The sequence below is a fragment of the Natator depressus genome, chromosome 3 (assembly GCF_965152275.1).
Source record: "Natator depressus isolate rNatDep1 chromosome 3, rNatDep2.hap1, whole genome shotgun sequence".
NCBI lineage: Eukaryota > Metazoa > Chordata > Testudines > Cheloniidae > Natator > Natator depressus.
The window spans coordinates 160,613,566-160,629,713 of record NC_134236.1 but is presented as its reverse complement, the minus strand read 5'-3'; the positions used below and the strand labels follow the sequence as shown (position 1 = coordinate 160,629,713).

Genomic DNA, 16,148 nt, shown 5'->3' with positions numbered 1-16,148 from the left:
CGCCACTGTGCAAAATGAGAACTTTCCTGCAACCCTTTGCAGAGGGTCCTCATCCCGGTAGACAGACCCTCACAGACCCTGTCCTGCTTGTAGACAGCCTGCTGTTTAGCATGAAGCCACTCTGTATTCCATGCCAGTAAGTCTTGTCCCCCTACATCCCAGCATCTGCTGTAGGCACATGCTGTGTCCTTTGTTGAGGGAGAGCAGGATCCAGCAGCCGAGAAGGCAGGTTTCACTAAGAGGGCCTGCAAGGGGAGACGAGGTTTCCATCAAGCAGGTAGGAGATGATAGGATTCTCTGGAGGCAGGAGTCCTGCCCCAGGCTCTCCTCCCAGCACCCTCACACTCTCCCTACACGTTTCACACCAGTCACATAAAAATTAACCAGTCCCCTGGCAATGTCCAGCTGAGAACTATCCAGTTTCCTAAGGATTAAAATTACATTTGTTAGGAGCTGGAAGCAGTTCCTAAACTAGTGGGTAGCACCACCTGCATCTTACTATAGGGAGTGGTTGTGAGCGTATGTATGATTTTTCCCTCTAGGCGCTGCTCCACAGAAAAGATAAGGGTCTTGTTAACAGGAGCGAAAGGAATTTCACTTTCGTCCGATCAGGAGAGCCTTGTATTTTTGGAGCTGAAGGCCCAGGGTTCTGTTAATGGCTGTGTGCATACATGTGCATGCAGGTGGTAGTAATGTTACCTCCCTCCAATGGACCTAGCAAAAAGCATAGAACGACGCTAGCCTGGAATCAAACTAGAGACGGCTCATTGCCCCATCCAAGCCCAAAGGAAAGGTTCAGGTACAGACACTGAAATACTGGCTATTGAACAGCGGAAGTAGTAGAAAAGGGACTATAGCACTGAGCTTTCTAGGCGTGAGTTGTTGGTCTACACAGCATTAAAAACACCCAGACACAGTTGGGTTCCGAAGCACTCTTCACTATCTCTGTAGACAAACCTACAAAGTCTAGCTCCATATCTGCACAGCTGTACTTGTTAGGGGCTGATGGCTTCTGCAGTTGAAGACAGGGAGGCCCACTAGAGGTTTCCCAAACTATTTAAAGGGTTACTATCCAATTCCCATACACTTCCACATGTAACTGACCTGCCTTCTGTCCTCTTTCCTTTCAGGCCAAGATATTAAATCAGATGGCTTCAGTATTGAGACGTGTAAAATCATGGTTGATCTATTAGATGTATCCTTTGATTGTATTAGCTAGACTGTGTTCCTCTATCCAGTGGGGGAGTGGGGATGTCCCTAACAATCCATCCCTTCCTACCCGCAACCTCTGCAGGAGGGAAGGCCAGATCTGCTTGTGACAGCCACTCTTTAAAGACTCCCTGCATAGAGACTATACATGTTAATAGTACTGCCAGTTAATGCTGAATCTACAGTATGTCTAGCAATGGGAGCCTGTATTTTTAGAGCAAAAGGTCCTGTCTGAATTCCAGCCTTGATGCTACATGTGTGGTCTGGCTGGCAACAGCCTAGGAAAAGATTGGTCCCAACACGGAATCGGTATCATGGGCTCATTTAGAGGACCGAAACCTGTATATTAGAAGTGATATCAGTACATTCAATCCATGTCAGATTTGGCCAGAACATAGTAAAATCATAAAGATTTCACGGTTAAAAACAAGGGAAACCAACTAGAAGCACAGTCCCAGAACTTCTCCCCAGACGACACATAGTTTTTCTGAGCCCAATGCTCTAGGAAGAAATCTACCATGATAGCCATGCTCAGTTCCACTGGCAGGAGAGGGGAAAGGGTTTGTTTTATCTTTTAAACCATCGCAGGTTTGAGAATAATGTGGTTAGAAAAAGAAAAATACCGAACAAAATGAAGCTCTCCTGCAATTTGTTGTAAAATGTGGCAGAGCCCAGGATTCCGCTGTTGTAGTTACAGTAAGAGACAGACAGTGATGTTGGGATTCTTTTGTTAGGGGTTTTCTGAAGATCTACAAATTCTGTCAACAGCAGCTCTTGATTTTGGTTATGTCTCTGTTTCAAATCCAGACATGGTATGACTCAGATTCCCATCAATAGGTGAACCACCACCGGGGAACCGAATGGCATCCTCTCGGTACACATACTGAATAGTTAGAGATTACCTGTGGAAGGCACTGAAAAGGCTTGGGGAAATATTCAGAGATTCAGATTTAATTCATCCAAACAGCTGATTTAGAAACTTAAAACACAACTGAAGAAACAGAGGAAGAGTCCCTAGATCCTGCAGGATGAGCCAGAGTAAGCCATGCATTACAAGATGATTTGCATCCTTCTCTAAATTTGACATCAGAAAAACAGTGTTGAGATTATATTAAAGCAAACCTAATGTAGAGGAGGGAAAACATTTCTTTCCTGCCATCCAAAGAGGTTGCCTTAACTCTTCCTGCAGTCGGATGGAAGCGGTAAACTGGGACTGAAGGAGTTCTACATACTCTGGACAAAGATACAGAAATATCAAGTAAGATGTGATTTCTGTAGAAGGGGACATACAGTATACTACTTGTGTCGATGTAGACTGGTCTGTTCAATGGCTGTTGGAGCACTGTGGGTGTAAATCTATATGTATATTGTGGGTACAGTATATCTATCTATATGAGCAATTCTGAGCACATATTGTTAAACGGAAAGATTGAGTTCTTCAGTAAAAACCTGCTCCCCTGCCCAGTTCTGTGAGGCACTGAACTGCCTCCACTCCCACTAAGTGAGTGGGAGCTGGGGACGCTCAGCGCCTGACAAGAGGGACACAGCATCTTGCAGGATGGGGCTCAGTGGGACTAGCGTGGCCTTGAGCATCACAAGGCCATCGCACACACAGACCACAAATGCAGAACGTAAAGGCAGGACGGTTTCAGTCCTATCCTTTCCTCACTGGGAATTCCTGCCCTTACTTGCACATCAGCTTCACCAGCCGCTCAGATTTTAGAAAGTTATTTTTATAAAAATAATAGGCCTCCCAAATGGCCACAGAAAGCAACAGTAGATAAAAGAAACAAAGTATTAGACTTCTGTTATCAGATAACTCCACATTTTACAGCTGGGGACCGCACTGATGGCAACCCCAAACACAGGGAGCTGGGACTCTCCGGCTGGTTCACTCTCTGTGACCAGTTTAAAACAGGGGGGCGGATCCTCAGCTGGTTTAAGACAATTTACACAAGCTGAGGATCTGCCCCCTGGGATTTTAAGTTTTAAAGCCCTAGAGACAAGTCAGCTGCTCTTTAGAATTCTAGGGTGAAGAGCAGAAGGTGGAGCCACCTCTGCTCCTGTGACTGCTCCTCACATTAGCTCCACCTCCCTCCCACATCCTTAGCCTTTTCACCTACAGGTCTGATAACTTTGACACAGGACCGAGTGCTAGACAGTGCCTGCTTTGTCCATGGTTCTGCAGTCCCACATTGTACTTGCCTTGCGATCACCGCACTTTCAGGTGACTTCCTTGAGTCTCCTCCCTGCTGTATGCTGCGCTGAAAGGATTAGCTATGGCTCCATCTTTTGGCCAGGTCTACATGACAGCCCTATTGCGGTATCACTATGTCACTCAGGGGTGTGAAAAATCCACACCCTGAGTGATGTCGTTATACTGACCTTAGCCCTCCACGTAGACAGTGCTATGTCGATGGGAGAGCTTCTCCTGATGACATAGCTACTGCCTCCTGGGGAGGTGGAGTATCTGCGCTGATGGGAGAAGCTCTCCCATAGCAGTGTCTTCACTAAAGCACCTTCCCCAGTGCAGTTGCTGTAGCTCTGTATGTGAAGACAAGCCCTAGGAGCAGTTGTATGACTGACACTAATTAAATCAATCCAAAATCCATGTTAGGTTCCATTTCTCAGGAAAGCAGAGACTGCTTTCCACAGGCACTTATCTGACTTCTGGCTGAAGCCAAAATAACCAGCTCTTAATTATTGATGATCTCCAACACTGGATTTTGTGTTCTACAGAAAATCTATAGGGAAATAGATGTCGATCGCTCTGGTACCATGAACTCCTATGAGATGCGGAGAGCATTAGAAGAAGCAGGTACTTCCATTCCTCTATAGCTGTATTACCCAACATTTATCTGTCTGTATACAGTATAGGGTTATGCCACTTTAAGTCCCTTATCTAGACCAATAATCAAAGTCAATAGGTGCTGGTGTAAATACAGTGTAACCATTTCAGTGATCTTTACCAGTGACACTGGCTTATTGTGTACACTCATCTCTCTCTCTCTCTGGTGGTTGGCCATGATATCTGGCTATACTCAGCAATTGAGGCACATTAAAAGTGGCCCAGATGAGTGGCTTCCTGTTTGGGGCTACTCTCACTTAGGACCTGGCACAGTAGGATGATGAGAAGGCCCTTAACAACCAGGATCCACAGGCTGACTTCCTTCAGTGATAGAGTTGGCCAGGTTGCCCATGAAGAGGAGGCAATCAATGCAAGCACCTCCTCTGATGAATCACCATTAAATAATAATACTAAGCTCTTTTATAGCACTTTTCATCAATAGATCTCAAATTGCTTTAGTACAGACGTCAATATCATTATCCCCATTTTACAGAGGGGGAAACAGAGGCATAGAAAGGGAAAGTGACTTGCCCAAGGTCACCCAGCAGGTCAGTGGCAGAGCTGGGAATAGAGGACAGGTCTCCTGAGACCCAGTCCAGTGCGCTGTACACTGGATTCTTATGTCCACTGCACAATGACTACAAGGGGAATAAAATACACAAGCCCAGAATGAACTGGCACCCAGACAAAGCTCCTCATAAAAGCACAACATCCACTGAAGATCTCCATACCACAGCTGGGTGCTGGAAACCAGCATCAGCACAGCAAAATTACACTGTAAACCAGCTTCAATAGAGTGAAAGTACATATTCAGCTATGGATGGGCTAGTCTCAAGAGTCAGAGTTTGAATGCTTATCTAAACTGCTGGAGAGGTTCACAAGGCTGCAAAGCCACGGGTTCTACCAACAATCCCACCTGAACCCTCCTAGAACAACCCCTAATCATCCCCACCTGCTGTTGTGTTTGTGTGGGTAAGGTCAGATATCACTGTTTGGCTTCCTTGGTGGAAAGACTGCTTTCCCTCTGGGGGTCTTGGGACCAGTAGGCAGCAGTTCTGTGCCCCTCAAATTCTGAATGGTCTTTGGGTAAGACACAGCCCACACTTACTACAGTACAGAGCTGCTCCTTACCATCAACCGTTTTTCTCTGACTGGTCCACAGAAGACAGCCACTCCCTCTAAGACAGTGAATCAAAATAAGTTCTGCTAGTCCTCCTGAGTACATGGAGTCAGCTCAGCCAATCAGCACTAATACCAAAGAACTTAGAAATGCCCACAGAAAAACAAAGTAACCCATCATAACCAACCAGCTCAATAGTTAAAAAAGCAATTTGAAAACTAGACACACAGATGTCACAAAGTAGCCAATATAGATATGAAAATTTTCCAGCACTGCTCCTAGTTTGCAAAGACTTCGTGATCTTAAAACAACTTTTTTTTTTTTTAAACAAAAACATACACATTGCTCTTGCTATTTCACCAACACCTGATTGCATTATTAGGTTGCCAAATGTTTTCACCTTTTATTTTGCCCTGTAGGGTTCAAGCTGACTTGCCAGCTGCACCAAGTCATTGTGGCTCGTTTCGCAGATGAGCAGCTTATCATTGACTTTGATAATTTTGTCAGGTGCTTGATTCGGCTGGAAACTTTGTTCAGTAAGTATGTTCTTAATAAATCTTCACATTGTGAGCAGCCCCTCGCCTTGCTGCATTGTATAAGGTTCAGGCTTATTCTAACACAAGGCTCCTGGCTTTGCACCAGAATAAATTTGAGACAAGCCGAGACTCCAATCCTACATTCTGATCTGCGCAGAAAGACAGTTGTACTTTCCCCAGGGGTGCAAGGATCTGTCTGCATAGATCAGACTGCAGGATTGGGCTTAAAACATTTTGTTATAGGCTTTAGTTACACCCCACGGCCAAAAACTAGATTCATAAGGGGGATTTAGGCATTAAACTGTTTAACATCTAGCTGTCCCGCTGCCTAGTGGAATTCACAACCCCAAGTGAGTTGCCCAGGCTTCCCATACAACTCAGGGGGAGAATTAGGTGCCTAAAAACGGGATTTACAGAAGCCAGCATGCTCAGTGGGATCTGTCAGTCTCACCTGTTGAAATTGTTCTACTTGTTATGAAATACTTTTAGTCATTCGGCCAGAGAGCATGAGAATGACTCTTTAGTCAGTGGTTGCAGCTGGTAGGGGGAAGACCAGGGTTTGAATACCAGCCATGAACCAGCCAGAGTGAAAATTTTATCCCTGGTCTCCACCTCTTGGATGAATGCTTTAACCACTTAGCTTTTGGATGGGGGGAGGCACCACCTCCACTGTGTTTTGTGCGGGACTCAATCCAGTAGGAGTGCTCTTAGGTGCCAGTGGGAGGATGCCTACTGAATCAGGCCCTGCAGGCGAGACAGGCGTGAGAATACCTAGCTTGTGAATTCTTGTGGGGCTTAAGCCTGAGTGAGGCATCCAGCTGCTCAGTGGCGTCAGGACTTGCCTGGGTTTGCACATGCTCACCAGCAGCAATTTAGGCGCCATAGGAACTTACCACTTAGACAGCATGGGACTTTAGGAGCCTCCAGGGTTAGGCGGCAGCTGAGTTCTGGTTTTCTGAATGCCAGTGGTGGTTAAACGTTGGCGTTATGTGGCCTAAAGTGGCAGTTGGGCACCTACATCCCCCTTGTGAATGGCACCTCCAGTGCTAACGTGACAAAAATAGAAAGCACTTCAGTTTGCAACAACAGCTTTAAAAGAATACTTATTTTCACAGACAACTCTCCTTACCAGTGTTCTAACCGTATGATGGACCATTAAAATAATTTTTCAAACAATTTAACATTACAGTCTTTATGTTGCTTGTTTATTTTTTTCATTTCACTCAGCTTGAACTAAGCAGCCGCTAGTTTTCATGCACTAGGACAAAGCTGCACTGTTTTTGCTGTAAATAGTGGACTATTTTAAAAAAAAAAAGGAAGCAGCTTTCATGAGATTTCTCTCGGTTTGGTTTTCTAAAAGGTTGTTTTCAAACCCTAAATTTGTCCCTTTGTCTCAGATTTAAACATTCATAGTCGAGACATAGTCGAGATTCAGCTTCCGGTTCCCACGGCTTTCTTCATATACACATCTTATTTCTCTCTTCTCTGTGACAGAAATATTTAAGAAACTGGATGTTGAGAAAAGTGGAACAGTGGAGATGAACCTTATCACTGTAAGTTAATAAGTCTGCTTGGGTTCAACAGCACAGATCTGTGGCTTGCTGAGATGGTTTAGGAGAAAAATGCTCATTCAGTTCTAAAAGCTGTTTCCCCTGGTAGTACAGGATCTATACATTTGGGATGGTTGATGCACTCTCTAGTGTGCCAGTTTCACACAGAGTTGGGAATCTAAGCACAAGAAAGATTTTGGTATCTTCTGTGTCGAGAGTTCTTTGTGCATGTGATTAAAGAAGGTAAATCTCTCTCTAATCCATTTATATCACTCTCTACTTGCTCACATTGGCCTCTTCCAGTTAGGGATGCTGGAACAATTTGTAGAGTGGGGGTGCAGAGAGCCATTGATCCAAACTGTAAACCCTGTATATAGTGGAAACCACTTCAAGCCAGGGCATGAGGCAGCACCCCCAGCATCCCTAGTTCCAGCACCTATACTTTGTTAAATAACCTTATATTTTACTGGGATGAATTTCAATTGCAGCCTGCCTAGTTTACTCCTGGGGCAACTCTGTGCCAAAAATATTCAACAAACAATTAAAAATTATGTGCACAATATTTTACAAATCTGCAAAATTCTGCATATTTTATTTGTCAAAATAACAATATAGTCACACCAGTTTCAATTATTTTTGGTCATTTATTTCAAAATACCTGTGGGCAAGTATGTCTGTAACAATACAGACAACAAAAAAGATTAAGAATATGTTTTTTGACAAATAGATTCCTTACTAGGCATATTAATACAGAACTCTGAATACTAATGCATTTGAACTACAATACAGAACCTTATTTCCCTCAGTCCTCAGAAGCAGTGCAAAGGCTTGGGGGAGTCAGGGGTAACGGAGGAGCTGAGGGAGAGGGAAGTAAATTGCTGGGAAGGAACCTGGCTATGAACTTGGAGGGTTGTTGGGTATGGGTGGGAAAAGTATGGAACAGGTTTTTTTTTGGGGGGGGGGGGGGGGGGGGGAGGGATTGTTATGGAGCTTCCCCCATGCAGACTCTGGCTGACCTCCTAGCCTCTCCTAGTCAGGCACATCTTCCCATCCCCATGTGTTCCTGCACCCCCTGTCCTTAGTGTCCTTCCATCCCACTCAGATACCCATTCCCCCCATGCCCACGTGGCTCTTTACTCCTGTACCCCCTCCCTCTGTCTCTATGTAGCTCTGCATCCCCTCCCAATCACCATGTGGCTCTGCGCCTCCACTCCCATTCAGCCTCTGCCCCAGCTTGTCCTCCCACCACTAGCCCTTATGAGCCCATATGACAACCCCCCCCCCCCCATCAGCCCCACGCTGTCTGTTTCCCCATAGCCCCAGTCTCCTGGCCTGGCCGGGCCTGGCCTGACAGATGCTGCAAAGAAGGCAGGCTTTTTCTCTTCCCTAGCTGGCTGGGAGCTGCTGCTTTGTTCTAGCACCACACCACCTTCTGGTGGGCAAAAGGTAGAACTGCAGCAACATTTCAGCAAAAGTTTTTTTCTGCACAAAAAATTAAAAATATGCACAGATAATTAATTATGCATGTGTGCAGTAGTGCAGAATTCCCCAGGAGTACTAGTTCTCCTATTTCCTAGTTTTTCCATCAATAGTAGGTCATTGTGCATTCCATCTTCCCAAAGTCCTCTCATGCCTCCACCCCTATAATTGTATCCTCTACCACTTCTATTCTCCTTCAAAGGGGATTCAGCTAATGTAAACTAAGGCCGCTTTACTTCTGAATGAGAGTGCACACATGGGTTTAATGTACTTCGCAGCTTTAGTTAATTCATCTTAATGTCCCTGCAGAAACAAGTCCTCAGTGTATGAGATAAGCTCGTGTTGCTCCAAGTAATTTGAATGCTACTTGGAGTAAGGTTGTCATCTTCTGGTGACAAAATCAGGTTATATTATTATAAGAGAATAGCTGAAGTTGGTTAATTTTAAAAGGTGTTTACAATTCAGACCTTAAAATGTGACATGAACATTTCAGGCAGTTCACTGCACAAGGATGCAACTGATAACATTTGTTCTATATTTCATATGCATTTGTAACCTAAACAAAAAGTCTACAAATGTCAGGCGTTCAGGAAACATCCCACAATGTCTTCCATAGCAGTGGTTCTCAAAGCCGGTCCGCTGCTTGTTCAGGGAAAGCCCCTGGCAGGCCGGGCCAGTTTGTTTACCTACCGTGTCTGCAGGTTTGGCCGATTGCAGCTCCCACTAACCGTGGTGCGCCGCTCCAGGCCAATGAGGGCTGCAAGAAGGGCAGCCAGCATGTCCCTTGGCCCGGGCAGCTTTTTGCAGCCCCTGTTGTCCTGGAGCGGCAAACCGCGGTCAGTGGGAGCCGCGATCGGCCTAACCTGTGGACACGGCAGGTAAACAAACCGACCCGGCCTGCCAGGGGCTTTCCCTGAACAAGCGGTGGACTGGCTTCGAGAACCACCATTCTACAGGAATAGATTTTCCTTCTTTGCAGTAATTATGTTCTTGTCCAGACCCCATCATCTCAAGAACTTGTTGATATATATCAACTTGCTAAACTTGCATTGTGCTTTATGTTTTACGGTAGATGAGGACAGCCCTTAATTCAGGTTTTTCCTTCTCTCCACTAGTGGCTGTGTTTTACTAGCATTTGAAGCAATAACTGACCTCAGCTGAAGACATCTCATGGAATCAAGAATGCAAAAATGTTCATACAACTTGCAATAACCTGACCCCACTGTATCCTGACATCAACCTGTTCCTTACATTTTTAAATGGAGATGTTTAAACTAGTGTGTAGGAGGGGATGGGTAGAATATTTTGAAGTACCTGAAAAACCAAAACTCCAACAATACAAAAGCTTGCAGTCTCATTATATATACACAGACTGGATATTTTTAACTACCTTTATAAGTTCAGGGTGAAAGCTCTAATTTTGTATATAATTCTTCAATTCTATTTTTGACAACTTTGCTTAATTGATCTGTTTTACATTTAATCAGGAAGATATTTAAAGTGCAGTTAAATGTGACTTCTGAGGAACAGCAGTTTTCACTGTAAATTAGAAGGAAGTGAAGTTTGTAGTTTGGTGGCATTTTTAAGCTGCTTGGGAATGAATAGTGGCTATCTTATTTAAAAAAAAAAAAAAAAAAGAGGTAAGTGGGAGGTCTGAATAGAGAAAGCAGTAGGGGCCCATTGCCCTTCAGTTTTTTACCTATTAGAAGAACTATTCCTTTTAAAATTAGAGCAATATTCCCTTTTAAATATGGGCAATGTTGCCTTTTATATAAGCAACACACTGAATAAACTTCCTATTGCAATCTTGCTACCCCTTAAATGCATTGGTAATCCTGTTTCATACATGAAAACCATAGCATTCTTTGGGTTAACTATATTTTGAAGGATTGGATTAAGTAGTTTATGGCAGTTTGACCAGCAGGAAACCATACACGTAAGAGAGGACAAGATCTTATTAGTCTGATATTTGATCCCCATGCAAGAGGATTGCTACCAGTGAGATCTGTGTCAAAGACTTCAAGGGGGAACAAATGCTGCCATGTATGGTAGGGAACATCACTGGTTATGAATTATAAAAATAATAAAACCCCTTAAACCTTACAAAATGAATGTAATGTAATGAATGTAACATAATTTCTATTGTTGCCTTCACTTCTCCCAGCTACTTATTCAAATAAAGACAATTCAGGCCTGGTCCAGCTGGAAGGTGTTTCTTTATAATGGGGATCAGTTGGGTGCATAAAGCCCTGATTGTCAACAGAATAATTTTTGGGGGGGACAGCAGGGGACACAAGCTTAGGTTCACTGCAACACGTTTCTATATGCTGTGTATTTGTTGCATAATCACAGGTTACATGTTCTTTTAAGTCTGCTGTAGAAAGCAATGCTGATAATTGAGATACAGGAAAGGTAGATAAAGTACTACACTGCATACCGAAGGCATGAAATTACCAAGTATCCAATACATGTACATGGCCCCCTATTAAAAGCATAAGCATGAGATTATGAACATTAACAGACTTCAATTTCATGACCAAGTTGCATTTACTATCAACTAAACTTGCTGAGGAATTGTGTGGTGGTAGAGCTTTTGCTTGTGCAGATTAAGAGTCTTTGCTCCACTGCTGAGCATGGCCTTCCTACTGCAAGGCCCCATGTGTTGGTAGGTCTTTTCAGCTGGGCAATGGCACTCCTATTTATCCAGCAAGGGTCTGACAGCAGCAACCCAGGCCCAGATGGGCAGCAGGTTTGATTTTCTTGCCTACCAAGGATTCCAGCAGGGCCTCTGTTACTTGCAGCTTTTGTTCAGCATGCAGCCATGCACCAGCTCACTGGTTTGAGCAATTAAGCTCATTGCTCAAACTAGGTAAATGGTTACTATACATCATTGCTAAACTACGTTGGTCCTACAGGTTACAAGCACTTTTGCCCACTGCCAATCCCCTGAGCTATCCAGTTCCACATGTTCATGTCAGTCTGACAACCCTTTTCACCAGATCTAATGAGAGATCACACATTCACAAAGCCATCTACAGTACAATTCCCAAATCCTGAGCTGGAGTAGAAAGATCACACTGCAGAGTGTGGGTCAGAGAACTTTTTCAGTTTGTATTTGTAGATTGTAGTGATTGTCCAGGAAGTTCATGGCTTCAGACTCCTTTCCTACAGGGGAAGGTTATTGAGCCTCAAGTTTTATTGACATGTCTTTAACAAAGCTATGAATAGTACATATAAGATTATCCTAGTGGAAAAGGCTAGTTAGAAGTAATTCTTCTGCTATAAAACTTTCCATTTAAAATATATCTGTATAGAGTAATTAAATTTACTTAAGAAGATCTAGCAGTCACTTATAACCTTCATGTTATTCCTAGAACTAACAACGGATATGGCTGCATAGCAGGTTAGATGAAAGTTATAAGTCAAAGAATGTTTTCCACACTGATACTGTAATAGTTGAATACTGGCATATTCCAGGATGTTATAGTGTATTGTGTTTATGTATCTGCATAGCAGGTTGAGATTTCTCAGTGACATGCTAATGCAGATGTCATGGATAGAGTTGGACATGAAATGCCAAAGAATTAAATCTTCAGAGGAGACACCATTTTAATCATATCACAATTAACAAAAAATAAAAACACATATTATAACAAAGTTTGTAAGTTTTAAAGGCTACAGAAAGTTTCTATGCTTAATTTTCAGTTACAAAAAAAGACAATAAATACAGGATTTTTTTTTTTTTTTGGTACAAACAGATTCTAAAACTACATTACCTCTGATATAGCACAAAGTATTTTGAATACATGGAATTCCTAAGATGCTACAGCATTTTATAGTTATTGCTCAATGGACTGGTCAAAAGTTCTTCACTGTTAGACGCACTGTTTTATCTTCAAAACTTTAACTCAGCTACTTTAACAAATACTCTGCTTACAGAAATGTGCTTTTGGGTACTTTGTGGGTAGCTCGGATGACTAATTTCCTCCACTAGGAACAAAGCCAAAAACAGATTTGGAGAAAGCCAGTTGTGTGGAACACGAACTCCCTCACTGACTAATTGAAAAGTTGATTGCATATGATGCCCGAAATTAAAAAAAAAAAAAAAAAAAAAAAGTGAATTCTGTTCCTGTATGTAGGTGCCATTTGGAAAGGCAGAGCGGGCACTAGTTGAACATTAAGCTTGCTTAGGCCAGATGTAGCACAGCGTCATTTGCTTGTAAGCAGCATTTCAGCTTATGAAATGCCCTCCTCCATTTGTGAATCCATTGATCCTTCATTTGTTTTCAAGCACATTCTTCATTGCTTTCAAGTTACATTGTTATTAACATAAGTCTCATGAAATTGGAACTAACACAAAATGAATGATTTCTTTTATAGAAGTGATAAATCACCCATGATGAGAACTTCATAACTCAGGAGTCTGTGCAATTTCATGCCAAGCTTCTCTGCCTGGGTTTAATTCTTGGGTACAGCTGTGGGAGAGAAAAAGGAAGAAAAAAAGATTTTAAAAATGTTAAAAAGAGTATAATGGGGCAGCAATTCTTAAATTTAAAGAAAGTAAATGTAGACAAGAATTTCTATCATGAATACCATGAGCCACTGGTGTCTAATTATATATCCATCATCTTCGGTGACAAAGGAGTACTTACATAAAATTCCCACAGAGGCAACTTTAAAAAAAAAAAAAATCTTTGCAATTGCTACTTTTTTTTTTTTTTTAAAACTTTCTCCAGGCAAGCATAAAAATATCACAGGGATGTATCAATTGTGACAACTCCGTAGCAGAGTAATAGGAATGTCAAAAGCAATACATTTAAAAGCAAGCAATTCTAAATTATCTAAGCCCTTAGGAACATTCAGCCCTATTCAGATAGGCTGTCGTGCAATAAGTGATCTCTACTGCGCAGTGAGCTTTAGAAGGTATTTCTATTATATTTGATAAACAAAAGGAGAGATCAGGGTCTACAGTCTATTTGATTTCATTCATCTCAGTGCATATCGAACAGCTTTTGACTAGCAACAGATAATCTGAAAAAAGAAGAAAACAAAAATCTACCCATATGTTATAGATAATCGCTACCAATTGTCTGGTTCTGTGAGGACAGTCAGTATGACATTTTCCCTGCTTTGATCACTGAATATTGGTCAACACCCCTTTAAATGCCAGGCCCCAAAACAGGTTTAAGATCTTCCACAATCCAAATCAATCACATATCCATATGTATCAAACAGTGTCTCAGTGTCTGAATACAGCAAGTTCCTATCACAGTCAGTAAATTGCTTCTGAAGAGAAGAACTGTAGACAGCCACCAGAACTCAAATCCATTTGGTCATTTTTCACCATCAGCAGAGATATGAAATCAGATATTAAAGCTACCAACAGATCAAGTCCATTAAAAATCTGACATTGCCCAAAGTGTTTCCGTTTTGCATAGACCGAGTCAACATCTGTATTATAATTAGGGTTTGAAGACTTGTAGCCACTATCTTGCCATTCACATAGGATTCAGCAGAGTTCTCATATAGCCTGGTAAGTTTCACTAACATGGCTGGCAAGAATAATCTTCCAGACAAAGTATTGAAGCAGATGATCATTAATCCTAGACTCATCGAATGCACTTAACCTCAAAGGGGAAAGCAGCTGTGAAATCATACAAAATGAGAAAGAATGTGTCAAACTACTGAATCTCTCTCTCTGGGCTAAACACCTGGGCCTGAGTTTCAGGCAATGCCACGGATGTTTGCAGTGTCCAAGCACTTTTCTCAGAGGCTAACAAAGGATCATTTAGTTATGGGCTTGTCTACACTACCCACTGGATCGGTGGGCAGCAATCGATCCAGCAGGGATCGATTTATTGCGTCTAGTATAGACGCAATAATAGACTGCTGAGCACTCTGTCGACTCCGGTACTCCACCAGATCAAGAAGCGCAAGTGGACTCGACAGGAGAACGTCAGCTGTCAACTTACCGCCGTGAAGACACTGCGGTAAGTAGATCTAAGCACGTCGACTTAAGCTACATGAATAGCGTAGCTGAAGTTGTGCATCTTAGATCGACCCCGCTCAGTAGTGTAGACAAGCCCTATGAATACTTAATCAACTGAAGACTGAATAGGCAGCTCCAAAACTTTAATGGCTAGCATGTTTAATTCTGGGTCTTCTAGTCCTTCCAGAGAAGAGGACAGGAATTCCACTGTGGTGAGGCTCAAAATAGCTAAGAAGCTTGCAAAGGTTTATTGCTTTACAGGTTTTAAACGGTCACAGGAGAACAGAGGTTTCTCGTGTTCTCACACCTGTGCTCTTGCTCAGCCTTGGAGGGGAAACAATCCCTGCAGTATCGCCACAGGCACAGTCCTTCCACTGGAAGAGGAGAGACGTTTAGTTTCTGTTCCTGACCTCTTCTCCAAATGCCCCCAGAAGCAGTGGAGTCTTTTGCAGAGCTGCTACTTCATGGAGTGCTCCCTCTCTGTCCCCACAGCTTGGCATGAACAGCATGCCCCTCCAAAACTGATCAGGGTTGTCTCTTAATCCCGATGCCCCTAGACCAGTGATACTCAGACCTCAGTGGTTCCCAGAGCCAAATTAGCAATCAACATTACCCAAAGGAGCCACAGTACTGTGAATTCATGGTTTCTTTTACTATTTTTACATATTATATATCATTTTAATCACAGCAAAATGGCCGACCAAGTATTTTCCAATTGGTTAATAACATAGTAAAAGCACCCTGATTGGTCAATAATTAAATCATTACAGTAATATCATCACGTGCTGCAAAGAGCCACTTGCGACTCCTGAGCCTCAGTCTGAGGGCTTGGCTACACTTACATTTTATAGCTCTCTAACAGACAGCTGTCGTGACACAGGAGCCAGCAAACAGAGCTGTAAACAGGGGAGTTTCAGTGGGAGTTTGTCTTGTGGCGCTTGTTTGGGGTTTGTTTTTGCTGTGGGTGGTGGTGTTTTGGTGTGGTTTGTGTTTCCCAGATTAACAGGATTTAGGTGGGAAGGCCATGACAGATACAGAGGCAGGGGTGGGAGTGACCCAGTTAGTGGAAGACACGATGAAGATGACTGGATGTGGAAGCTGCGGTATGTACATGATCCTGGAGGGGGCACCTGGTAAGAGTTTTGTCTGCATGAAATGCCGTCTGGTAGAGCTGATGGAGGAAAAGAGCCGAGGTTTGGAGATGCAGGTGGAAAGTCTGGTTGAGTTTAGAAAGGGGTTCGAGCAGATTATTGAGCAAAGACCTTTGAAGGTATCTGAAGGGAAAAAGCTCAGACTTGCAGATGGAAGCAGGACTGAGGAATTCTGAGGGGAGACTGCTGGATGAGGAAAGTGGTCAGTGGAAGCATGTGACTAAAAGAACTAGGCAGAGGAAAAGACGGGCTAGTGAAGGAGAAAT

General features: G+C 43.0%; 2 protein-coding genes across 2 annotated transcripts in view; one reads left to right on the top strand and one right to left on the bottom strand.

The window, feature by feature from the left end:
- Positions 1-10,933, top strand: part of CAPN2 (calpain 2) — a 56,206-nt gene extending 45,273 nt beyond the window's left edge. Inside the window, exons 16-21 of the mRNA XM_074949199.1 lie at positions 1,131-1,195; positions 2,399-2,467; positions 3,949-4,027; positions 5,597-5,713; positions 7,208-7,266; positions 9,858-10,933. Coding sequence (XP_074805300.1) covers positions 1,131-1,195; positions 2,399-2,467; positions 3,949-4,027; positions 5,597-5,713; positions 7,208-7,266; positions 9,858-9,881 — 413 coding nt within the window. The 3' untranslated portion in view covers positions 9,882-10,933. The remainder of the gene's footprint in view (positions 1-1,130; positions 1,196-2,398; positions 2,468-3,948; positions 4,028-5,596; positions 5,714-7,207; positions 7,267-9,857) is intronic.
- Positions 10,934-12,814: 1,881 nt separating this feature from the next.
- The window catches only part of TP53BP2 (tumor protein p53 binding protein 2), a 64,589-nt gene continuing 61,255 nt past the window's right edge, over positions 12,815-16,148 (bottom strand). Inside the window, exon 18 of the mRNA XM_074949197.1 lies at positions 12,815-13,217. Coding sequence (XP_074805298.1) covers positions 13,176-13,217 — 42 coding nt within the window. The 3' untranslated portion in view covers positions 12,815-13,175. The remainder of the gene's footprint in view (positions 13,218-16,148) is intronic.